The sequence below is a fragment of the Malania oleifera genome, chromosome 9 (genome assembly GCF_029873635.1).
Source record: "Malania oleifera isolate guangnan ecotype guangnan chromosome 9, ASM2987363v1, whole genome shotgun sequence".
Lineage (NCBI taxonomy): Eukaryota > Viridiplantae > Streptophyta > Magnoliopsida > Santalales > Ximeniaceae > Malania > Malania oleifera.
In genome coordinates this window covers 52565288-52592790 of record NC_080425.1, presented here as the reverse complement: position 1 = coordinate 52592790, position 27503 = coordinate 52565288, and the positions used below count along the sequence as shown (strand labels likewise).

The 27503-nt window shown below is 34.7% G+C and overlaps 1 protein-coding gene across 1 annotated transcript in view; it reads right to left on the bottom strand.

The window, feature by feature from the left end:
- The window catches only part of LOC131163458 (uncharacterized), a 62679-nt gene extending 49541 nt beyond the window's left edge, over positions 1-13138 (bottom strand). The window contains exons 1-4 of the mRNA XM_058120048.1: positions 13071-13138; positions 12620-12950; positions 515-729; positions 33-424 (exon numbers count right to left, since the gene is read on the bottom strand). Of these exons, the coding sequence (XP_057976031.1) occupies positions 33-424; positions 515-729; positions 12620-12950; positions 13071-13138 (1006 nt within the window). The remainder of the gene's footprint in view (positions 1-32; positions 425-514; positions 730-12619; positions 12951-13070) is intronic.
- Between the last annotated feature and the right edge of the window lie 14365 nt (positions 13139-27503).

Sequence of the window (27503 nt, the reverse complement as noted above, 5' to 3'; positions counted from 1 at the left end):
ATCCATTTACTTTCATTTTAATTTACTCTTACCTTGTGTAGCATCTGTTGAAGATCCATTAGGATGATTATGCTCACCCTGGTAAATAATTAAAGTCCTCTCATTAAGCAAGTGTATTAATCGCTTTTTGGCTCGGCATTTAGGCAAAAATGAACACCTGTAATAGCTACATCCCTTTCCCCGAAGATTTTCACTTTTTTCATAGCATTGCCAACAGTAGCCATCATCAAGCAAAAACGGTATATTGGATGTATGCACTAAGAGGGGATTGATTTCTTCTTGTTTGGATTTTTCTTCTCCTTCTTCTTCTTCTTCTTCTTCTTCTTCATCACGGATCTGGGCATCCGCAGGCAGCATATATGTGTATGTGGGTGTGTGGATGTATATATTAATGGAGTGATTCTTTCCTTTTGCTTGCTCTCCCCTGCAATTTCCACTCGCACAATTTAATTGCTTAATTTGTATGTGAACAAGTTACGAGAATGATTATATAACGAAAAAAAATCAACTTCACCTCATCCCCAATTTTCCAACCAGATGCCGTTTCACCTCTGTCCGACGGTCAACTTCAAGTTCACCTGCCGGCCCAACTCGTCGGCAGTACAAGCACAAGTTTGTTTTTTCCGCGTCTTCCACTAGCACACGGCAAGTGCGAGACAGCAAGACGAGGAACAGTCGCACACAAATGTGATTGGTGCACCTCAACCAATCTTCTTCGAGTTTTTTCCCCTTTTAACTATTTTTAAAAAAATATATTAAATAATATTTCATTTTGGGAAGTAATTCCCAAAATCAGTGGATGTAATCTAGTAGCGAGATTTGTCAAGTGTCAATTTGAGAATTATTTTTTTAAAAAAAATTTATTTAATATATATATTTTAAAAAATAATAAATGGGGAAAAAACTCTATTCCTTGTGCTGTGGTATTTTTTGGTTCGTTGGATGGATCGTCTCGTGTGGACAGCCCCAAACCCTGATTTGTCAGCCTCTAACTGGACAATATCAAATGGCTAACAGGCAGCTTAGTCTTTGGACGACAGCAAATTGCAAGATGGGTTTTAAAAATTTTTATATAAATAATTACTAAATATATTTATATATGTATTATATTATTTTTATTGCTTACGGGTATCCTAGTTGGATACATGCTAGCAAAAATAGGATGACAGGAAATAATAGCTATATCTGCAGCTGCTCTATATGTCAATTTCACATGAATAGTACTTCCAAAATATTAAAGATAAAATATTAAAATTTCTTTAAAAATTCAAAATTCAAATTTTATAAAATAAAATAAAATATATATGTATTAAATGTGAAATTAAATAAAAATATTGAATAAAAATGTTAACAAATATAGCATATGAGTGCTGAGCTAATTTCTAAAATCCCCTCGAAAAAAAATTGTTAAACAATAGTTTTTGTTAAACTTATTTTTATTAAGCATTCACTTTTTACGTGTCTTATTGTAATTTATCATTATCATTATAAAATCTTTAAAAAAAGAAAAATTGAAAGATTAGGAGTTAGGTAGGTAAAAGAGAAATTAAAATAAATCATAATTTTGGAATTTAGAGATGGATTTAAGTTTTAATATTTTATAAAAAGGGTAAAAAATATTTCCAATATATATTGTATAATAATTTAATTAATTCTTGGCTTGTAAAGTAAAAGATAACTTGATGCTTGTACTATGGGGGGATATCATAAAAATTTGTTATGAAAAATATTAAATTCAAAATTTTGAATAGTATATGAAACAATTTTGAAATGAGGATACACTTTTTAATTTTGTTGTCTTGTCTGATCTTAATAAACATTTAAATGGATCCAAAAACATAATGGGGCAGCAGTACAATATTAATGAATTTTTTGTAAAATTATAATTGCATTATTATTATTATTATCCTCAAGATCCAACACTATTTATGATAAGTATTTTTGTCATTTGACTTAATAAATAAAAGTGTCGGATCCTTCTAATTTAAATATTAATATGAGGAAAGATATTTTTAAAAATAGGCTAAAATCAACAAAATTAGATTTAATTTTTTTTATTTTTATTCTTAAAAGTAGCTAAGACTTAAAATTGGGACTAAGGAATTGTATTACAAATGACCTCCTCTTCCTCTTTCTTAATTAGTCTCAAGCGACAACCACCCTTAGGCCTCCCTATTAAAGAAACTTTTTTTTTTTTTTAAGAAATGAATTACTAAAAAGGTGAATTACATTTTTATTGTGCATGTCAGTATAATGGATGTGATCTACAGGTCAGAATTTCGAACAGTTGCTGCAGAGCATGCACAGCCTACATATGCTAGCATCCATCAACTACAGATACTAATAAGCAATAAAAATAATATAATGTATATAAACATATTTAGTAATTATTTTTATAAAATTTTTTAAATCCCATCTTGGGATTTGCTGGCGTTCAAAGAGACTAAGCTCTCTGTCAACCATTTGATATTGTCCAATCAGATATTGACAAATCTGGGCTGACGTGGGCCATCCAACTCTGCACATTTTGGGGTTGTCCACACAACACGATCCATCCAAGAAACCAAAAAACACCATAGCACAAGAAACCGAGTTTTTCCCCATTTATCATTTTTTAAAATACATATATTAAATAATATTTTTTTTAAATAATTCTCAAATTGACACGTGGCAAATCTCGTTATTTCAAGTAGCGAGATTTGGTTCAATATCGCTACTCCAAGTAGTGAGATTTGTTTAAATCTCGCTACTTGGAGTAGCGAGATTACGTCAGAGTCATTTTAGGAAATACTTCCCAGAATGAGGTATTATTTAATATATATTTTTAAAAAAAAGTTAAAACGGGAAAAAACTCGATCTTCTTCCCTTGTTTGTGAAATCGATTAATTACAAGTAGTTATACCAAAAATATATATATATATATATATATATATATATATATTTTGTTGATATAAAATAAATATAAATATAAATATTTATTGAGTCCATAATAAGAAGTAGACAAAGAATAACTATTCCTAATTTTCATTATTGATATAATTAAGAATATATAAGGAATAATTATTCCCTTAATTCTCAAATTTAGAATACATTTCATCTTATTCCAAAAAATAACTATACTCTGGAGCCAAAATTTTCAAAATCTCCCCTACCTTCCAAGTTTTATAATTTTCATTTATGAGATTTGAATTTTGAAGTTGTCCATAAATAAATTAATTCCTCACCAACTAAATTCCTCTTCTTTTATTTCTTTGACTTCTACTTCTAAAGATTTCTTTCATTTGTCTTTCTTTCGTTTTCCTATACTTTATTCTCTCTATTTGGTTTTGTTTCTCATCAACCAAACATATCCCCTCTCTAAACTTCTTTTATTTCCCTTCTTTTCCTTTCTTTTCTCATAAAAACGCAAACAAATCCAAGGAGTCTTGTTTCTTCACCCATAAATTCATGAAGAAGTAATAAAAATTTTATGGGTTGAGTAATCTTATTTTTTCAATACTCTTGGATTTGAATCTTGAATTTAGATTTGAAGAATTCTTATGATCCCTCATTGCTTAAATATTTTTCGATTGATTTTAGTGTCAAATTTCTTACTTTAAAGGTACATTTTTCAAGTGGTTGTCATTACCTTTTTAGTTTTACATTTTTCAAGTGGTTGTCATTACCTTTTTAGTTTTACTCCCCCGTGAGATCTTCTTCTCTCTTATTATTTATTTTCTTATTATTTTTATTAAAAAAAATTTTCAATAGTTGGTTAGTAGTGGAGATTTTGTGTTTTTGATTTGTAAGCTTAGTATATGCATTTTTTTGTATTTTTTTGGTATTTTTCATTTTACAAGTTTTAGAATATACAATTTTTTTCAAATAGTACTATTGCATGTTTTTTTTTTATAAATAGTCTAGCTTGGATTCACACACAAAATTGAATGATTCAACACTTTTTTGTTAATACATTGTGTGGTTTCTATTAGTTGCAACATGTGACTTAGAAAATTGACTATGTGAAATAAGCTTACCAAAAAAAAAAAAGCAAACATGTAGTTTGCCTTCACGACACAAATTCTTTGTATACATAATCGGTCCCAAGCCTAGATAAAGGAGCAGAGTTGTGTTAAGTAGCTGACAACCAACATAAAAATTTTGTCAAATCTTATTATCCTGGGTTCTTACCAAATCCACTTAGTTCAAGAGAATAAACCAAACTAGTATAAAAGGGAGAGGGTTAATAAATTAACACAAGAAATAATGATAAGATTAGCAACTTCCATAGAGGGAATTTTATAGGAAAAAAAGTATGGAAATAGTGGAAATAATGTTTAGAAGAAAAATTAACTTTAAGAGCCTTCAAGAGATGAAATGGGTAGGAGAGAAATGTAGAAGAATTGAAAAATTAGGATTTAAACTTTAGTACACTAGTCAAGAGAAAAATAAAAATTGTGTGGGTATTATTGTAGATGAAAATCTAAAAGATAATATAGTAGATGTTAAAATAATGGGGGATAGAATCATTAAAATCATGATAACATTAGGTCAAGAGATAGTGAACTTCATTAGTGCATATGCTCCCCAAATAGGTGATGGGCACCATGGTGGACCGAGTCTTAAAGATCCATTGTAAGTTCCAGATGGGCCAATCACAAGGTCAAGAGTTAAGAAGACTAAGGAAGCAATGCAAGGATTGGTGCAATGCACTTGGGCCGAGTTTGCAAATTTTCCAAACAAGACTCTGACATTCAAGATGGGATTAAAAGAAGAAGAACTAACTTTAATCCATTTGATACAAGCTACACAGAGAGAGGGGGGGGGGGGGGGGAATAGTATAGTGGTATAGTGTAGACTCTTTATTTCATTAAGTATAGGTGTGTGGACCTATTTTATGTTTCTATGGTTGTAGGCATTTGGACCTATTTAATTTATTAGGTGAGCTTATTTTATTAGTTATAGGTGTGTAGTTTAGGGTGTTTTGGCTTGAGATGTTTAGCCTATGTATTTTAATTGTTGTAGGCCTTAGTTGGCCCTAGGGTTTAATGGAGGGGTTTAAAAATAGACTTGTAGTGGCATTCTCTACAAGTTGAACATGAATGAAGTTTTCTTCATAGAGAAATTTTAGTTTTCTCTACTTGTTCTTGAATGAACTAAGAACATATCAAAGGCCAAACCTTTGTGGCGTTCTCACGGAATCTAGGTTCTTGAAATAAGATTTCAACGGGACTAAATAATCATGACTTGATTCTTGATGTTCTTGGGTAAGTTTTCAAATTGTTCGTGGGTTCAAGGGATTCTGATCTCACATGTTCACATCAATAGGTTTAACAAAAAATTTGAAAAGACAATTTTCAAAAGATATGGATAATATTTTACAAGGGATACCAATGTCTAAAAAGACATCCATAGGAGCTAATTTGAATGGTCACATTGACAAGGATAATATAGGATATATATATATATATATATATGAGAGGATACTTGGAGGTCATGGATGTGGAGATAAAATGAAGTTACTAGTACAATATTAGATTTTTTATGTTTTACGATTTGGTTATATTAAATACTTATTTTATAAAATGAGAAAATGCACTTAATAACTTTCAAGAATGGGTATAATAAAAGGCAAATAGATTTATTATTAACTAAGAACAGAGTGTTAGAAATTGTGTAGTCCCAAGAGGGTGGGTGAATTGGGTATTTAAAAAATTTATGCAAATGTTTTAACAATTATAACCACAATTTAAGCATGTGATCTAAATGAGCAAATGCAATCAATATTCACAAAAAATATGAACAAATATAAATGTGCTTAATTTAAAGAGATTAGAGAAGAGAGAATAAAACCTATATTTTTATAAGGTTTGGCAATCCTTGCCTACGTCTTTGCCTGAAGCAACTCACTTGAGGGTTCCACTATGCACTCCTTCAATAGGTGGAGCCTTTTACAATCCCTCCTTCACTAGGCAGAGATGTCTCTCTTCTTTACGTAGGTGAAGTTTTTTCTCTCCTTTGCTTAGGCAAAGCACCCCACTCCTTTACTAGGCGGAGTCACCTCTCTCCTTTTAGTAGGTAGAGATACCTTTCTCCTTTAATCGGCGGAGACGCCTTTACAAGTGGAATCAACGAAAATAGATGTACAAAGAATGCTCCTCAAATGAGTGAATAAGTACAATGAAAATAGCAAGCTAATACACTCTCATTATGATTATGAAAGGAAGCTCAAGGAGTATTTAGAAGGTGAGCACTTGAAAGATAAACAAAGAATTTGAAAAGTGTTTGAAATTTTTTTTCAAATAAGGATAAAAAACTTTTGATGTGTGTAATAGATATATATCTCTTTCCTTCTCTTACAAAAACAAGTTAATAGATATATATCTCTTTCCTTCTCTTACAAAAACAAGTTAAAAATCTTGTATTTATAGGTAAGATGATCTACTGGCCGTTTTATAACCGTTGGGCTTTGAAAATAATTAATGATTTTGAAAACTATCCGTTTTATGGCCATTACAATACTTTTGCCATGATTTTAGGTCGACTGAATTGGGAATTCGGTCGCTCGAATTTCTGGGCAATTTCACCCGCGAACACTCTTCAGTATTTCGGACATAACTTTTACTAAAAAAACTCCAAGTAGGGTGATCTTGGTATCAAAAGAAAGCTAAGAAAATATCTCACAATGTTTGTGTTAAACATTTTCTAAGATGAGAATTCATTGAGCGAGAAAATCGCTCATTAATGTGGCGGTAGAAAAAATAGGGGATTTGGACAAACTTGTTTTGGGGTTTTTCATTCCAAAAATGATTTTAATACTTTGAAATAATTTTAACACTTTTATAAAATGATTTTCAATGAAATATAGAGTGCCTAGGGTCTAACTAAGGTCACCTATGAGCTTCTTCACATAATCAATGATAATGTATTCATATAGGTCCTATTTGCAAAATACAAGAAATAAATTCTTTTAATTTCTTCAAGCTTGGACTTCATATGCTCTGTAGTGACCCGAAGAATAATAGCATTTTAATAATGAGAGGGAGAGAAAATAGATATAGAAACAGAAGGAGGCCGTAGATTTCATCGATGACATTGCATTTTGAGGGAAATAAAATTTCAAAAATTTCCAAGGCTTCGTTGACGAACCCAAAATTTCATCGACGAAGGTTTAAAGAATTTCGTCCACGAACACAGGGCTTCGTCGATGAGAAAATACTGAGAGAGGGTCTGGGGCGGTCTGAATTTCGTCAACGAATACAGGGTTTCATCGACGAATTTACTGAAGGATTCGTCGACGAAGTGACAGGCCTCGTCAAAGAATCTGGCAGTATATAAGGAGGAAAACCGAGATATTTTTTCATTTTCACCATGCCTCTCTCTCTCCTACGACCCTCTCCCTTCTCTCTTCGTTTCCGGCCCCACCAATCACTGGATCGACGATTCGAAGCTACCACGACGCTCCTGGCGAAGTTCTTTACAAGACTGCCGAAGCGGATCATCAGGAAAACGAAGTTGGAATTCATCCCAAATTTAGGGTAAGGACTTTTATCCAGTTTTTGACTTCCTGACAGTTATAAGAAATGATATAGGCAGAAAAATACTGATATTATGTTCTGACATATGTTGGTTTCAGAATGTTGTGTAGGAGGCCTTGCGGGAGTTAGGTTAGTGTTCCATAGGGATTTTTCAAATTTAAGGTAAGAGAAATATGCTATGCTAAGAAATTTCTAATTATTATACAGTGTATCTATTTACAAAAATTATGTATTAAAGTATGGTGTGGCTTGTGAATATGTATGTAGTACGGGGATATGTTTTACGAATTGTAGTTTCATGATTTTTATGAATTTCAGTACCATGATTTTACGGATTTTAGTTCTATGATTATACGAATCTCAGTACCATGATTATACGAATTCCAATATTACGAATATGCAGTTCCATGTTATGATTATTCAAATTTCAGTACGTTATGCAACATCATAGTTATTATGATTACTTCAGAAACATGGTAAATCATATAGATATGTATAGAAATATATTATATGATATCAGACCCTGTTGGACTTACAGTTATAGAGCACGGTACCATTGCTATAGATATTACATTATGTTATGAGTGCAACTACCTATTTAGATAATACATGGTAGTAGGTCGATCACCTAGGCCCTTGATGTGGACAGGTTCCCCATCCAGTTATGGGTTGAGGTGGGCAGATCGATTGACGGAGTATAGTGATTTATTCCTGGTTGGCCAGTTAGGGTAAATCCCGCCTACGGGCCGCACAACCTTGTCATGAGAGGTTATGTCATGACACACAGATAGTCACAGGGAAGAGTTTCAATTATTATTACATATGTATGGATTTACTGGTTCGGGGACCCTACTTATGTACACTAGAAGTATTTTGAGTTATAATCTACAATTGTTATATTAAGCAACATGGAAAGGGGATGTATTTTCTTACTTCTACTGTACTTAACATATCAAGTTATACATGTTTATATGAAATAAAATTTTACATAATATTATTAGCTCATTTGCCACACACTAATAATAGCATATTTCTTCTTACTGAGCGTTAGCTCATCCCAGTGTTGAAATATTTTTTAGGTGATCCAGATAGGCGAGCAGATCAGGCTCACAGATAGATGGGCTTCAGTAATGCCCTGCCAGTGAGTGAGTATATTTTGGGAATGATTTTGTGTAGCCTAGCTAGTTGAGGGCATTTTGGGGATACAATTATCTTTGTATATTTTGGAAAACATTTCAGAACTCTGGTATTGTATATAATGGTTTATGGTTATGTTTGTATGATTTCTGCTTCCTGCTGCTTAGGTTAATACTATGGTATCAAAGTATGTTATTTGCTATTATGGAAAAAAAAAATCAATTTATTAAGCAGGTTGTTACATGTTCCATAATCATAATCATAGACTTCAAGCCTAATCTTTATATGCTCCATGTTCATAGCAAAATATCATTGTCTTGTACGCGTCATGACTTTCCAATTTGCATATGTTATTATGCTTAACACCTTAATACCTATAAACACACTTAGTAGCACAATTAGATGTCTTGATTTGTCATTATCAAAATGGGATGAAACCTAGAAAAGCCAATAATCTCTCCCTTTTTGATGATGACAAATAAGGAACAAAATGAGGTAGCCTTCACAAGGCTTCCCCTCTCGATATGCATAAACATAAAGATAAGCAATATAAAGCATGTTAGGCATATTGAGAATAAGACTTAGAATTTTTCAAGTTATAGTCGTTTAAGCTCAATTTTAACTAGCTTTCAAAATATATTTTGCTTATTAATTCTCCCAAATTTAACCATCATAATTTCCCCCCTTTTGACTTAAAATTCAAAATTATTTCGCTTATGGCTCTACCAAGTATAATCATTTTGCTTATCTTCAAAGATTATAGTATGACTTTAGAAGAATTTTCAAATATTTCTTGTAAGCTTTGACTTTTGAACTTCATGACATAAATTTAAATTTCATAATATTTCTAATACCAAATGTCATGAGAGCTTTTAAATCTCCATCTTATGGCTAGAATTCTCTTCCCTTTGATATTATCAACAGATAAGACTTCTATTTTGCTTCAAGTTTTTTTCTTGCTATAAAATTTCCATTTTGTTCTATGCTCACCCAACTTTTGATTTTAAAGCATAAGATTTTCAATTTTGCTTTGTTCTTACTCAGCTTTTGATTTCAAAGCATAGTATTTTCAATTTTTGTTATATGCCCTCTCAGCTTTTAATTTCGCTTTTAATTTCTCCCATTTTTTTATATCTAAGTTCATGTATTTTGTATTTTGTTCTGCATTCTCTCCCTTTTTGATCTAAGATTATTCATTTTGCATTTTTGTTCAAATTTCTCCCCATTTTTATCTCAAAATAAGATCTCCATTTTTTCAAACTTTATTTGCTTTCAGTTCTCCCTATCATTAAAAGGAGTCTTATCATAATTTGCATTTAACTAAAAGTTTAAAGTTGAAACACTTTCTTATATAATCAATGCAAATAGTCTCCATGTTAATCCCATAATAACTAACTATTATAATCTTTGGTTTTGGGTTTCCTGTTTATCAGTTGGAGCCCTTCATGGGAAATAAATCAATCACAATATATGTGCAAACCTTACTAAGGAGACTTGCTATATTGTAATATGATGCACCATTTTTAAGACTTTCTAAATTTAATCACCTCATTTGTTTTCTTTGTATAATTTCCTCAAGTTTAACAACAACACATTAAGATTTGAGTGTTTGGGTGATTCGGTGAAGTTGAGGAGATAAAGATTGAAAGATCAAATTGTAATATTTTAGTGTAGAGGAAAGGATTTTAAGTGTTGGCCTAACAAGGGTACATCTCTGTTTTGATGATAACAAATAAAGGATTCTAATTGTGCTTCAAGTAAATTTATAGGTATTTGATTTTACGAGCACAAATGGATCATACTTAAAGCTTTAAAGTCATGAAGAACTAAAGCTAAATGAAGATTGGCTCAAGCTTGAATGAAGATAAAGCTTCAAGAACATGAGGACACATTATCTATTTAATATGTATTGTTTTAGGAGTCTTATGTAAGTATCTCTCTATATTAAGACTGTGTATGAAGCTCTTAGGAGATAATTGGACTTAGAGACCTATTTTTAAAACTTGGAACATGTCTTTTCAAAGTTGAAATATGTTTTAAAAGAACACAAATGGGTTTTGAAATAAATAATATTGAATTTCACAAAAAACTAATCAAACTGGTCAGGAATTAGTATGTTTGGGCAACCAGACTCCAAGGGTTAGGTGACCGAATTGGTATTGCCATTGAAAATAATCCAGATAATGTAGGTTCAGGAGACCGAATTGATAGTCCAGCCAACTGAACATGTTCAGGTGACCGAAGTGCTATTGCCTGTTTTGAAATTCAATTTCTTAATGGTTAGGGTGATTGAAGGTTCGTGGCTAATTTTTAACAACGTGATTTCTTACCGTTTTGAGCAAATATTGTGAGGAATAGTGTAATCCCAAGAGGGGGTGAATTGGGATTTAAAAACTTTTGTTAATTATTTTATCGATTCACCAATAATATCAAAATCAAAATTTAAAGCATGTGTGTAAATCAGTCATGACAATAAATAAACATACATGTGTGGAAAAATAAATAGTGTAGGGAGAGAGAAATCAAACACAAAAAATTTTGTTAGGAACAGTGCATTCCCAAGAGAGGGGGGGGGGGTGAATTGGATATTTAAAAATTTTTCCTAAGTTGATTTCGAATCACAATTAGTATAGAACAACCTAGGGTCTTTCTAAGTATTTACCAATTCAACAATCAATATATGGAAATATTTAAATCATGCACACCATTCAAAATAAGTCAAATATAAACATTCATGCACGGGAAATAAAAATAGATAAGAGAGCCAGAGAGAGCTGATTTGTTATCAGGGTTCGGCCAAACTAGCCTACGTCCCCGCCTTAAGCCGCAACTCAATAATTCACTAATGCTCTCTTTAACTGGGTGGAGCGACGCCACTTACACTCTCCTTATGGGGTAGAGAGTCCCCAGCTCACTTTCCGTGTAGAGCCAACACTGTACACCCTTTCATAGGATGGTGCACCACTTTGTTATTGAAACAATTTGAGATTTTCTTAACCGAGTCTAAGTCTATCCGGAACTATTCACATGACTAGTTTTCCTCTTTTGGCCAGACTTAGAATACAACAGATATGAAATTTTTGCGAACAATAGAAATGCTTCTATACTAAGCAGGTATGTTCAAATTTAAGCTCAATACACTCACACACGATATAAGATAAAGCTCAAGTGAGTATGAGTATTTTTCTCAAAATAAATCTTTGAGTATATAAATATATATATATATATATATATATATATATATATATATATATATATATATAATCAAAGATTTGAACCCTAATAAAAATTTTCTTCAAAAAGATTTTCAATTAAAGTATAGGAGAACCTAGGGTTTTGCCAAATAATTTATGCTCAAAAAAATGAGAGACCTTTTCAAGCAAAGTTATGTGAATAAAAGAAATATGCTTAAGGTACTCTTAATCTACCCAAAGATTTTCTCAAAAATATATTTCAAAATAAATATAGGAGAAGCCTAGGGTATTTGTTCAAAAGAAATATTTACTGTTGAAATCAATGAACAGTGAACAGTAAACTTGACTGCGGAAGCTTCGCCGGCCGGCAGCCCACCACAGTGGAATTTGGAGGTTGGCAGGCTGCCTACTCCACCTACCAGCCCACCTCCTCTGAATTAAACACCCACCATTGTTGATTTTATTGCTTCTGTAATAGCTATAAATAGGTGTGTGTATTGTGTTATATTATGTGGTGTGTGAGAGAGATTAGCCAGTGAGTCGTGAGAGAGATTTTATTCCTCTGTAATTTATTTTCAGATTGAAATTACTGATTTGGCAATTTATCCTCACTGAGTTTCAGCCACAACCAGTGGCTGAGTGCTCCTCTCCACCCATCAGTGGTATCAGAGCGTCCAGGTACGCCGGAATTCACCAAACAGAGGTGAACAGAGAAGAAATTCAAGTTTCTTCTCAGTTTTGAAGTTGCTCCAAATATCAAATTGAGCCTACCATTGTGCAATTCAGCTCGAGACGATTCCAACGGTGAAAACCACGTCTCAAACGGACACCAGGAGAGCCCCCACGCGCCTCCCACGTAAGCACCATTCTGCCCATGCGCCGGCAAGACTCCGGTGACGGCGACACGCGCCTGCACGCGTCTTCCTCGCCCGATTGGCGAGATCCTACCCGCAAAGCGACCCGCGACCCGGATCCATGACCCACGACCCGGTCAGTGACCCGCGTGCCAAACCCGCGACCCGGATCCGTGAACGAGATCCGACCCGCCTTCGACCCGCTCCCAAGCGCCGAAACGCGGCACGCCCAGAAAGCGCCACGTGGCCTAACGGAGGGGTTAATGCCGTTTAAAGGCCGTTAAATTAAACAGGTTAGTTCAAAATTCCCCAGGATTTTCCTATAGCCGGTTCAGTGATTTTTAGACCAGTTCTTTGCAAGTAAAAACCTGTTCCTAAGGTTTTTCAACCTTTTGAACAGACTGGTGGCATCAGATTTTCCAAAATCAGTGCCCATTTTTCTGTTTTTATATATTAAATTCAATGGCTAACGGTACTACCCAATCGGTCATTCCAAAATTGACCCGGGAGAATTATGACAACTGGTCGATTCAAATGAGAGCCCTTCTAGGTGCTCAGGATGTCATGGACATCGTTGAAGATGGGTACAAAGAAAGCCCATCAAAAGAAGCCGAAGCAGCTATGCCCGATGCTCAAAGAACGATCTTGCGAGCCGATCGAAAGAAAGATTGTAAGGTAAAATCCATAATCTACCAAGGTCTTAATGAGGCCACGTTTGAAATCATCGCCTCCGCGAAGACATCCAAAGAAGTCTGGGACTGTCTCCATCAAACACACAAAGGTGCAGATATAGTGAAAAAGATTCGTCTTCAGACATTGCGAGGTGAGTTTGAATCTCTCAAAATGAAGTCTATTGAATCCATTGCAGACTACTATACACGAGTAATGGTAGTATCAAATCAAATGAGAAGAAATGGAGAGACTCTCAATGACGAGAGAATTTATGAGAAAATTTTGCGATCTTTAGATGCAAAATATGATTATATTGCTGTGACCCTAGAACAAACAAAAGACTTGGAAACAATGTCTGTAGAAGAACTTGTGGGCTCACTCCAAGCCCATGAGCAGAAAGTCAACAGAAGAAGTGATGATAAAGAACTGGAGCAAGCCCTCCAAACAAAGTTGTCCCTCATTGCAGAAGGATACGACAAAGGGGGGACGTCGCAGCAAGGAAGAGGACGAGACCGAGGATCTCGTGGAAGAAATTCTGGAAATTTTAATTCCAGAGAAGGTGGCAGAGGCAGAAGAGGTCCCACTAGAGGAGGACGAAATCAACAGAACTATGTTCCACGAGGCAGAGGACAAGGAAGAAGAGGAGGATACAAAAATCATTCGAATGAAGACAAAAGAAACATTCAATGCTATAATTGTCACAAGTATGGACACTATAGCAATGAGTGTTGGGGACGACAACAAGAAAAGGTTAGCGAGGAGGCCAACCTTGCCGAAACAGATCATGCAAATGGAGAGTCATTGATGCTGATGGCACACAATGAAACTCCTCAGGACCAGAGTGTTTGGTACCTTGATTCTGGAGCCAGCAACCATATGACTGGCAGAAAAAACCTATTCTTTGAACTTGATGAGAAAGTTCAAGGGGAGATCTCTTTCGGAGATAATACTAAAATTCCAGTCCAAGGGAGAGGAGATGTCTTGATCAAACAAAAGTCCGGAGATCATGCTTACATTTCCAACGTCTACTATGTGCCAGCCATGAAGACTAATATACTTAGTCTCGGACAGCTCGTGGAGAGAGGCTATCGAATTAGCCTCAGTGATAAGCAGATGGTGATAATAGATGCTCGAGGAAAGCTTGTTACTTGAGTTCAAATGGCAAAGAATCGAATGTTTCCGCTTGCCATCCAACATGATACGCCAAGGTGTTTGAGCGCTATCATCAAAGACAAAGACTGGCTATGGCATCTAAGGTATGGACATCTAAACTTTGAAAGTTTGAAACAATTGGGAAGCAAGAAGATGGTGAAGGGCTTACCCAATATCCATCATCCAAATGTGATATGTGAAAGCTGTATTTTGAGCAAGCAACACAGAAATAGCTTTGGAAAGCAAGCCGAATGGAGATCAACCATGCCGCTCCAGCTAATACACACAGATGTGTGTGGTCCACTAAGACCATTTTCGAATGGACAGAATCGATACTTCCTCACCTTCATCGACGACTACAGCAGGAAGACCTGGGTCTACTTCTTGAAAAGGAAGTCCGAGGTATTCGACAAGTTCAAAAAGTTCAAAACTCTTGTGGAGAAGCTGAGTGGCTTCCGCATCAAGTCACTCCGGTCAGATCAAGGAGGAGAGTACAAAGACGAAGCTTTCCTGGAATTCCTTAGACAACAAGGGATTCAGAAACAGTTCACACCATCATACACTCCCCAGTTGAGTGGTGTAGCTGAAAGGAAGAATCGCACAATCCTTAACATGGCCAGAAGCATGTTAAAGGATAAGAATGTGCCTAAGAGTTTTTGGGCAGAAGCAGTGTTATGTGCAGTCTATCTGCTAAATAGGTGTCCAACGAAGAGTCTTGATACAAAGACACCATATGAAGCCTGGAGTACTCACAAGCCCAGTGTGAGTCATCTTAAGGTGTTTGGCTCCATAGCCTACGCCAAGATCCCAGAAGCAAGAAGAACAAAGCTGGAAGATAAAGGAGAGAAGTGTATCCTTGTTGGATACGGTGACAGCACCATGGGATATCGTCTTTACAATCCCATCAACAAGAAAGTCTTTCACAGCCGGGATGTCATTTTTGAAGAAAATGAATCCTGGAAATGGGACCAGGTTGAATGTTCCAAAGATGCAGAATTGACACTTGAAGGAGAAAAACCTTCACAGACAAGAGAAGTGGCTATCGAGCCACAAATTCCTGAACTGCAGACACCTCCACATGGTTCACCACAAAGAAATGAAGCTCCATCACCAATAGAGCGTGAAATCTCAGACATGAGACCAAGAGGAGCTCGAAATCTAGCCGATCTGTATGAAAATACAGAACCAATGGAAGAATATATTGCTCTAAACTGCTTGTTGCTAACTAGCGACCCAATTAGCCTTGAGAAAGCTAACGAAGAAGACAAATGGAGAAAAATGATGAATGAGAAGATTCAATCCATCAAGAAGAACAAGACTTGGGAGTTGACAAATCTCCCGAAGAGCCGCAAAACCATTGGTGCGAAATGGGTCTACAAGACCAAGAAGAACACTCAAAGAGAAGTCCAGAGAAACAAAGCAAAACATGTCGCCAAGGGTTACAAGAAGAAAGAAGTGAAATTAATATATTGCAGAAGGTATGATCAGATTGCTGATATTTTTACAAAGCCACTCAGACATGATATTTTTGCAAGACTAAAGACAATGCTCGGAATGACAAAGCTAGGAGAGTCAAGTTTAAGGGGGGATGTTGAAATCAGTGAACAGTGAACAGTAAACTTGACTGCGGAAGCTTCGCCGGCCGGTAGCCCACCACAGTGGAATTTGGAGGTTGGCAGGCTGCCTACTCCACCTACCAGCCCACCTCCTCTGAATTAAACACCCACCATTGTTGATTTTATTGCTTCTGTAATAGCTATAAATAGGTGTGTGTATTGTGTTATATTGTGTGGTGTGTGAGAGAGATTAGCCAGTGAGCCGTGAGAGAGATTTTATTCCTCTGTAATTTATTTTCATATTGAAATTACTGATTTGACAATTTATCCTCACTGAGTTTCAGCCACAACCAGTGGCTGAGTGCTCCTCTCCACCCATCATTTACAATAAGGATTAGCGAGCCTTCGGAATCTTGCAATAAATGTGCAAGATTCACAAGATATATGAAGTTTACTCCCAAAGATATTTATTAAATAAAATATGTGGGAGAAACTATAATCTTACTCTCAAGAATGATTTTGAAAAATGTAAGCTAAGTGGGAGTAAAAATGATTTTGATATGGAAAAATGAATGCCTGAGGTGAATGCTCTCTTGAAAAGAATTTCAAAATAAAAGGAATATGAAAGAGTATGAAATATAAATCACAAAAATATTTGAGAGAATTATAATCTAAGCATTGGTTTTAAAATTAAGTAATGAGGGGGTATTTATAGACTATGGGAAAATTATGACCGTTAGGGACACGATAGGAATTTTTAAAATTGTTTAATTAAATTATAAACGTTATTAATGCTAAAAAATTCTTGGAAATTGAGAGGTTCAATTGACCGGTACTTGCATCGATCGGTTGATCACTCATAGAAAATTTGAATTTAAAACTAGGTTCTGTTGGTTGAGGAAAGGGTCGATAGGCTGAGCCAAGGGCAATTCCGAACCTTTGTAGGTTCGGTCGACTAGGGCTAAAGCTGGTCTGCTGGTTCTTCATGGTCAGTCGGTTGAAGGCTTTGTGAACTACGGAGGACGGTCGGCCGAGGGAGGTGGAAAGGACATGTCTAGGGTTCGATTGACCGTGAAAACTACGTTAAAAAACAGTTGGTTGACCGAGCTAAGTCAAACTTTGACTTCTGGCTAGTGTTTGGTTGACTGAGCTGTTTTACAACATGAAGGGTCGGTCGGCCCAACCTTTTAATTAAGCCTAAAAATCCTAGGTCGACCGAAATCTTTGTAAAATTAATTTTCGCCCTCTTTTTGACCCTAGATTCATTTTAAAACCTTATATGATATTAGCTTTATATGAAAAGATTTTTCATGAAAAGTGTTGGTCCTCAATGATCAGTCTGTGGTCCTATTTGATTCCCTACAGTCAGTCTATGGTCATTACTGAGCTTATCATTCATATCATGTATGACATGCTTTATTACAGACCAAAAACTAAAATGCATTACAAAAATAAAAAAATATGTCTTCCCTTCCTCTGCTCGTTATGGAATGCGCCAAAATTACATAATCTTTAAGTCCATTCGGACTTTATTTCCCTCTTCCATGTGTGTGTTATGAATAATTAACCTGTTCAAGTACTACGCACACACATTAGATCCGAGTGCTTTGTTAACATTAAAAAAGGATCAGACTCAAAAAGTCAATAATCTCTTCTTTTTTGATGATGACAAATACCCAAGAGCAAAATGGGATAAGCCTGAAAAGGCTCTCCCTAACAATATGCATTCTTTAAAAATAAGTAGTACACAACTTAGGCATATTTGTAAAAGAAGACATTTCAAATGAATGCAGTTAGTTTTGACAATGAAGCACATACATGTAGCATGCAATATATCTCAGATGATCATCATTTTGCTTTTCCTCTCCCCCTTTTTGTATCAGCAAAAGGGTTAAGTTAAGAAAAAAAATTAATTATTTTAAACGAAGTCTTAGCTTAAAATAACATTTCCCCTTTTAAAATAATTTTCACTTTACTTAAACAAATTCTCCCTCTTTTTAAAAAGCGCGCTCCCCCTTTTTGATATAACATTTGGGCATCGGAATATAAAAAACATTCGGGCATAAAAATATTTTACTGTTGATTTGAAAATTTTGCAAGAAAACATACACAACATTATAACTGGTCATTTAGGTTAAAAATGACATGATAAACTTGGTTAGATTAGAAATATGCACAAACCATTGCATTTTAAAACAATACATAAGACCCGCAAAAAAAAAAAAAAAAAAGAGTTCAGAACATGTGGCATATGATAGCAAATATTAGGTTTGAGTATAAATATAGTTTAACTAGTTCGCATGTATTTTCACATTTAATCAATAGACCAATTGTGCAATATGTAATAATAATAATAATAATAATAATAATAATAATAATAATAATAATAATAATAATAATAATAATCATAAGACAAGATATAAAGAATTTTAGTTTTTGAAGTATTTCTTGCCATAAAACATTTGAAAAATCCCTCTTTGATGTTTACAAAAAGTACTGGGGACAATGCTTGTTGAAAAAGAAACTTTAATGTAAGGCTCAAGCAATCATTATTCTAGATAAACATTTAAGCACAAGTTATAACATAACTAGAACAAGCAACCATATGGATCCTAAAAATATCAAAACAATTTGAAACCAAGGATCACATGGCAGAACCTAAGACACTGTGGCGAAGCAGTATATTTCAAATCAAGATTTTCAATAAAATCATTATAATTAAGCACATGTCACAGATAGTTCAACATTAGATCTAAGCAAAAATTATTGGTGAGCATAACAAGGTAAGAAATAATTTTTAGATGCTCCCCCTATGAAGTTGAGTAGTTGCTTAGATGCTTTTAAGTGCTTATACTTGTCAAAGATTAATTTTGGGTTGAGTGCAAAACAGTAGAATTAATTAATGATAAGAATAACTATACTGAGTATCAATTAAACGATCTTTATCACTTGACCAGTATAGTCTCCCTATAGACTATAGATGCATCAGAAAAGATATATTAAGACATGCTTTAATGTTCATAACCCTAAGAACAATCCATATCTAATCATATAGTTTTGAGAGCTGGATATGATGTTCGGGTTTCAAGAAGAGCCTCAATATTTAAAAAGCTAAATATGTGTGATGAATATAAGTCCTTTATGTTCTTCTTATAGGGATGGAGCACAACTCCCATGAATAGACAATGATTATGTAAGGATGAAGTTTAATATTCATTTAGTTTTGACTCATCATTTCAAAAATATTTTAACATTTATTTTATCATAATCATCTTATCACATGATTTTATTTTAGGAAAAATTTGACGAAATTTTGGCAACATGCTGTCTAAAAATTTGCCTTTTTTTTCATAAAAACCATGCAAATATACTTGATAAATCCAAGCAAGCAATTCATAATACTCTGCATCATGTAGGTTCCATTCAGTTCAAGCATGCGAGAACCTATATCCATTACTAGCATGCAATACACTATACACTGCATCAGCCATGCATGAGACATTCATCACAAGAATGCATTCCAGTAGTTCAAATAACAGTTCATATATAAAACTATCCATTAAAGATAAAACTCTATAGAGCAATGGATAGTTATAAGTATAATTCAGTGTGGTTTTGCATAAAGGCATATAAGCACAAGATATAATTATGAGAGCATTACATAAGGTTATAAAATTAAAACGAGTAATGCTCCTCTTGAGTTATGCACTAATCCATCTTATGCCTTCTCTTATTTTTCAAATACTTCAGCCAAGATTTCTAAGATTTTCAATGGTTCAAGCTTGGCTTTAAGTTCTTAGGCTTATTGGACCAAAAAGTCAAGCCGATATTTGCCTCTCATCTTATGAATCTCAACGCATGAGAGGCACCAGTTTGAATGACTTTTAATTTTAACTACACATGCATAAATTTCCGAGACTTTTGAACTTTCTTTTAATTGAAACCTAGTACAATCATCTTAGCCATTCATTACATTCAAAAGATATGAAGCTCTAAATAATTTGAATTTTAAAAACGAGAGCTTACGACGCAAATTTGGATAAATACTCTTAACAATTAAATTATTATTAAGTTCAGAAGAGTATTCGTTATGAGTGGACATGATTCAAAATATTTTCTTGAAAGTGAATGTGACAACCTAGAAAATTTCATTCAATTTCTCTAATACCACCTGTAATAACCTGAATATTTCATATTATAATAATTACTGATACAAACACCAGAAGACCTTAAATGCAAAATAACAAAGTACTAAACTATCCCAATATAACAATATCAATCCCATCATCGCAATAAAGATCCGAACTCATTAAAACATAAATAAAATAATACAATTCTAAACACGACTTTCTATCCCACCCAGGCTTCATTGCTCTACTCTGATCACTGTTATACTCCATATGACATATGAAAAATATTGGATAATCATGGGGTGGGACACCTCTCAAAAAGACGGAATAGATTATTACCAGTGTGTGATAACATGAGTTTTAGTGTATCAAAAACACATACATATAATAATTAACTTTAACTTGAGAAATAATATAAAACTGTACTCACTCTTATATATCTGGAAAATACATACTTTATGTTGACCTTACGGGTCATGCCCGGTTTTGATTATGACAAATACTCATTATATCTAATGAATGTTAGAAGGATGTGCAGGAACTAAAGGTGATGAGACAACGATGTGCACAAAGTCAAGAAAAGCCCTAAGACCAAAGTTTTATTTCATAATGTAATATCTTTAATTGGTCTGTAATAGTAATTAGGGTTTTTCGGTTTGTAATAAGCTCACACACATCACATGAATGATTTACTTTGTAAGCTCAAACCGAACCATAGAAAGACCTTAGGGTGTACCTTCGGGCGACCGAAGGTCGACCGACACCGGACTTTTTCGGTGTCTTCAAAATTGGACCCCAAGTGGCCTTAGGACACACACATATGCACATATGTTTATTAGGCACTTAAAATTGACTGAGTTGAGTCAATTCGGGACCGAAATGCACACTTGGTGCACTTTCGGTCGACCGAGCCAAACAGTTCAAATTGGCCCGGTCGACCAAAATCGGTCCGGGTCAACTATTTGACCCGGTCCCGGTCGACCGACCCCTTACAGGTCATTTGACCTCGGTCGACCGAACCACCTGGGAGTCAACTATTTGACCTCCTGGTCGACCGACCACTTTTGTACTCCAACAACTTGGTCGACCGAAGTGTCTCGGGAAAATTCCCAACAGTTCGGTCGACCGAGCCATGTAGTTCAAAAAGGCCTCGGTCGACCGAAACTCGGAGATTTCAAAAATCGCCTTTGCCCGGTCGACCGACCACTCAGTTCAAATTTCTCCCGGTCGACCGAGCTACTTTTGGTCGACCGGACCTCTCGGGTTGCTCCCATTTTTACCGTGGTTAATACTTTTCTAAACAGGGTTAAAATGCACTAAACTTCATTAAACTTTTCTGATAATACCCTATAGGTCCCCAACGGTCATAGTTTCTCCCTTGCCTATATATATGCCTTCATTTGTAAAGATTACGTGTGATTAGCCACCTTGATTAGGGAAAATTCTTTGAAAAACCAAAACCCTATAATACTCATTTTATTACTCAAACCACTCATACTTGCCTTCTAGCATTGCCTACATATTTTGTAAGTTGATTGAGTGTTTTGCTTAATAGGTTTGCTCTCCTTGTGTTACTCGTTTGATTTTCTTAAGAGCCAAACCTTAGGATTCTTAGGAGGCTTTTGCTAATAAAGTATTTCCTAAGAAGACCTTGTTAGATCCTCTAAGCTTGCACCTTCATTGTAAGATCTTGAGAAGAGTGTATTTGTTTTTGTCTGCAAAAACTTTTCAAACACTTTCAAATATCTAGTGTACTTTTATGTTGCAAAATGCTTTGAAGAGATATTTGCTTGTGTGATTGTGATCTTTGTTGCAACATTCTTTCACTCATATATCATTTGCTGAATACAAAGATTACACGTCTTTTGCAAATCAAGCATATACATCGTTTAATACTTACATGCTTGAAATATCTAAATGATCGAAATATACAAGACTTGACATCTTTGTGTGAACCTATTTATTGAACATATCTTGTGATACAAAGACTGTTAGTTCGACACTTTCACGTACACATTATACTGATAGAATATACTTTGAGAGTTGAACCATATTGACCACATTGAGCTTACAAATTATTTCATATTTGTGGTGTATATTATTGTGCGAATTTGGGTACATATCTGCTTTACTTGAAAGCACAATCACTGTACCAGTTCATTGTAATACACTTTGATTGTATTTCCAGGCACGGGCCTGAAGAGGGAGACTAGCCCTAGAATAGTCCCGGATTGGCTTAGACCCGGTTAGGAAAGCTAGGTGCGTCGTCCTGTTAAGGCGTGTAGGTTGAGGTCAGCCCCGCTAATTGACCTGGTTAAGGTTGAGGTCAGCCCTGTGTTAATTTGACCTGGTTCAGGTTGAGGTCAGCCCCGCTAATTGACCTGGTTAAGGTTGAGGTCAGCCCTGTGTTAATTTGACCTGGTTGTAAACGGTGCCGCTCCACCCTTAAGTGAGCTATTAGTGGAATCCTCTAGCTTGCGAGCTTGAGGCGGGGACGTAGGCACGGTTGGCCGAACCCCGATAACATATCGTGTGTTCATTTATATTTCCGCACTTTATATTTACCGCACGTGTATGTTATGGGTGAATGATGCGTATGACTTAAATTTTACATTATACTTATCTACCCATTTGGAAATTGAATAGGCATACCCTAGGTTGTGTATATACTGCTATTTATCCAGTACAACCTAGGTGATAAATTTTAAAATTCCAATTCACCCCCCCTCTTGGGAATACACCAATTCTAATACTTTATCGCAATAAGTTTCTTTGTATACGTAAATCATTTCATATATATATATATATATACACACACACAGAGACACACATAAAAAAATTTCCCTATATACGTAAATTCACATATATGCATAAAAGAACCTCCCTCATATAACATCATGTAATCACCCGACATGATTGGGTTGTGCAGCCTGGAGGTGGGACTTAGCTTTGGCTGACCTACCACCAAGTTAAGTCAAAATTCCTTATCTGCAGTACGATTTGCCTACCACAGCCTGGTCCGGACTCTAAGGGCAGTCAACAACACTTCGCAGGCCAAATCAACTTCCATTACCAACACTCTTTTTGAGTAGTGTGGTTGTACTAACATATCTCTATAGCTACTGTACCGTACTCTGAACATAATTGGTCAATCAGGGTTCGTATACCATATAATGGAATTTATATAATATTATATAATAACAATATAACAACCTCCTCATATCCTGCCAACGTTATATTGCAATTTACATAATATTATATAATAACAATATAACGACCTCCTCATATCCTGCCAACGTTATGTTGCAATTTTGCTGATAAAAAGAGTAGCATGATCTCATTTTTACAACTCGGTATAAACCGTCATTTCTCACAATTCCACAGTATTCTCAATATTTCCATTGATCAGTATAAAACCACATTCTCTGTATAAAATCATAATTCAATATAAAATCACAACTTTGTATATATTCATAATTCAGTATAAAACCTATACTCACTATAAAACTACATTTCTGTATAAAATTACAATTTCACTATATAATATCATAAAAGGGATTCCAACTGATTTAATTATGCAATTATAACAAATTGTTCTCATGTTACACAATTTAAATGCTTATACCATAATATAATAAATTGTCGGGGGAAAATATATATTTTGCTGAAAATAAGGGTATGATTAATTTCACCTATTTAATTTAATTCCAAAATATTCCAAGCAAACCCGATATACTCAAATCCCTGCAGTTTAATTTAACTCCAAATTATTCCCAAAAATCTGATTTAATCAAATCTCTATAGTTTAACTTAATTTCGAATTATCTCCAAAAATTTGATTTAATCAAATCCCTACAGTTTAACTTAATTTCAAAATATTTCCAAAAATCTAATTTAATCAAATCCCTGTAGTTTAATTTAATTCCAAATTATTTCCAAAAATCTGATTTAATCAAATCCCTACCATTTAATTTAACTCAGACATATTTTAATTAACATGAAACTAATTAAATTCACGTACTAAAATTTAATTAGAAGTATTTTAAAATAAATTGATATAATCTATTCCTCTTACCTTAACCCTGGAGTGGTGCCTATAACGTCTAAACGATGAATCCACTTTGGTTAAAATATTCAGGAGCGGAGTTAGGACCTGGATAGGAAAAGAAGAGATATTGAAGAGAGAAAAAGAGTGAGCTTGAGGAGAGAGAAATGGAGGGAGAGTGAGAGCTACGCTGGGGTGGGGGGGGGGGGATGAAATAGGAATTGGATTTCAATTGATTCAGGATGCTTCCTTAAGAAGTAACCTGATAACATATATATATATATATATATATATATATATATATATATAATTATAACAATATAATATAATATTATATTATATCAATATAATAATATAATATAATATATTATATAATTAATAATAATTTTTATTAATTTAATTTAATTTAATTTTTTTTAGGATCACTTCTATACATATTATTTTCTAGGGCGTTACATTCTCCTTTCATAAAAATTTTGTCCTCGAAATTTACTAAATATAACTTCAAATAAAATCCATCATTAACCTAACATGTTTTGAGTTAATCTCGTAAACAACTCTATTAAAAATTGATAACTAACACGAATCGATAAATTGGACATCCTAATCTAATACCCCTTACTTCAGCACCAACACTCAACAACCTTAATTCTTATTTCCAGTCCCCAAAAATCTAACACGGACATAACCTTTCTCCCTTTATCATCCTCTAATTCCAAAAAAAAACTTCTTCTGAATAAATAGGTATTTAAGGCTTTTATCATATTAATACAGTTCAAATTTATTTCCATATAAGTATGAACGCTATAATTTTAATGCAAACATAATAGCAGCTAATTCTAGGACATGGGTTGGATAATTGCACTTGTAAGGCTTTAAGTGTTATGATCCCCGGGCAACTACTTTTTCTTTGTTAACTTGATTAGTGGCATAGACATTTTAGAAAAAAATTCCACACAAACTTGCGATAATACCCTGCCAACATCAGGAAGTTCTGAATTTAAATCAAATTTTTAGGGGTTTCCCAACTCAATACAACATCAACCTTAGAAGAATCAATAGATAACCATTCTTTGATTATGATATGACCCAAAAATTTCGTACTAGTTGTCTAGAACTCACATTTCCCGTTTAACATATAACTATTACTCCCATAATGTTTGTAAATTTAATCACAAATGTTATTCATGCTCTTCTTGAGTCTTTGAATATATCAAAAACCATCCATAAAAATTATAATAAATTGATTCAAGTATGGTTGAATAACTTGATTCATCATATCAATGAAAATGTAAGGTGCATTGGTAACACAATAAACTTATAGTGCTCATACTATGTACTAAATTTCGTTTTTGGGATGTTTAATTCCCAAATCTCAATTGGTGATAATTTGATTGTAAGTCATTCTTCCAAAATTTTGGGATTTTTCCAATTGGTCAAATTGCCCATCAATTCTTGGAAGTTGATACCAATTCTTAATATAACCTGATTCAACTTTCAATAATCAATGCATAGCCTCAAGGACCCATTATGTTTCTTAGCAAATAATGTCGACACTCCAATTTTAATCAGGTCATTTTTCGAGAAAATCAGGTGTAATAAAAGTTGACTGCGAATTACGGAAATTGGAGGACATTGTTTGAGCCCCAGCATTTTAAATTAAGTATCGTTATTTCTATTTGAGTCCTAATATTTTTAATTAGAGTCCTGTTTTAAGATCGAGTCCCGATATTTTCAAAAAAGTAAGTATCTTTTTGTTTTAAAATTGAATCTCTCAATTTGAGTATTTTCAATTTTTAAATTGAGTTTTTTCAAAATTTTTAAATTTTTAGGAGTCGGGTCGTTTAATTTTAAAATAAATTTTTACCGAGTCGTCTTTCCGAGTCCGGGTCCATCCAATTTTCGAGAATCAAGTATTACTAAAATCGAGAGTTTCATTTGTGGGAAATAAAATGAGACAAATAATAATAATAATAATAATAATAATAATAATAATAATAATAATAATAAAAACAAGAATTATTCAAAAAAAAGGAGCAAAAGCATGACAGGTTGGAGGAAAAGTTCTAACAAATCACGCGTGGCAGGGGGGAATATTTTCTGCAGGGATATTTTTGGCCCCCCGCGTGCTTTTGCGCGCCAATTCTTTCCACCCATACTCCCTATAAAGACACTTCACGCAAGGTGGGGAAATCCATACTTCTATATTCACTTCACGCAAGGGGGGTCGTCACTTTTTTTTCTTCTTCACATGGCAGCCTCCCTCCATCCTTCTTTCTTCCACACAACCCTATACACCTGCGCCAGTAACCATTATCACCCCCCTCCTCCCAGTTCTCTCAACCTCCTCCGTGCATGCCACATTCATCTCCACATTCCGATCGGTCTTCATATACTCTGTCATGAAAGTTGAACCGAGCTGCACTGCATTCATGACGACTCTCTGTCTCCGTCGTCGATAATTTTCATTGTCGTCCTCTCTCTCACCGTCGCCCTCCATCCTCCTCGTCTCTTTTTCTTAGCATTGTTCTTCCCAAATAACTCCTAGGCTCCTAGCTCACACCACGCTCGCCCGGGCACCTCTACCTAGCAATCAGACTTCATTAACTCCGGCCACCTGCATTCCTGAACTGGTCACCCTCCTGTTGATCAAGTCCTCCCTCATCTCTCTTCACTGTAAACACCTCGACCTGCACCTGCGTCGCCTAACTTCCAGCACCCGGCCACCCTCATGGCCTCTCACTTTACACCGGCATCTAGCACCAGTAGCAGTAGCTCTACAAATTTCCACGCAGCTCTACGGCACTTTCGGCTACCTGTAAAGCTGGTGTTTTCTCTGCGATTCAGGTATATCACCGACCCCCCCTGCACTCGCCAGTCTCTCTCTCTCTCTCTCTCTCTCTCTCAACTCTGCAGATGGGTTGCTGTCAATTTTTTTTTTTCCGTTTTATTAGAGAAATGATAATTGGGATAAGGTTGGAGGAGTTGAAGATATCACAATGGAGAGGGTATTTTTTAAATTCAATTGAAGAATTGAATATGATTTATTTAGAAAGATGAAGAGAAGATGGATTTTGAAATTGTTGATATTTTTGGCTAGGTAGATATCTTAGATCTAGAAGTGCGTGGACCTTTTGGGTGCCGAAATCTGTAGATGATTTATATGGTTTCAAATGGGCAGGTGGTTTCTTTGAACATTCTAGTTTTTCAAAATTTGAATATCTCCACTTGGGTCTTGTGAGATCA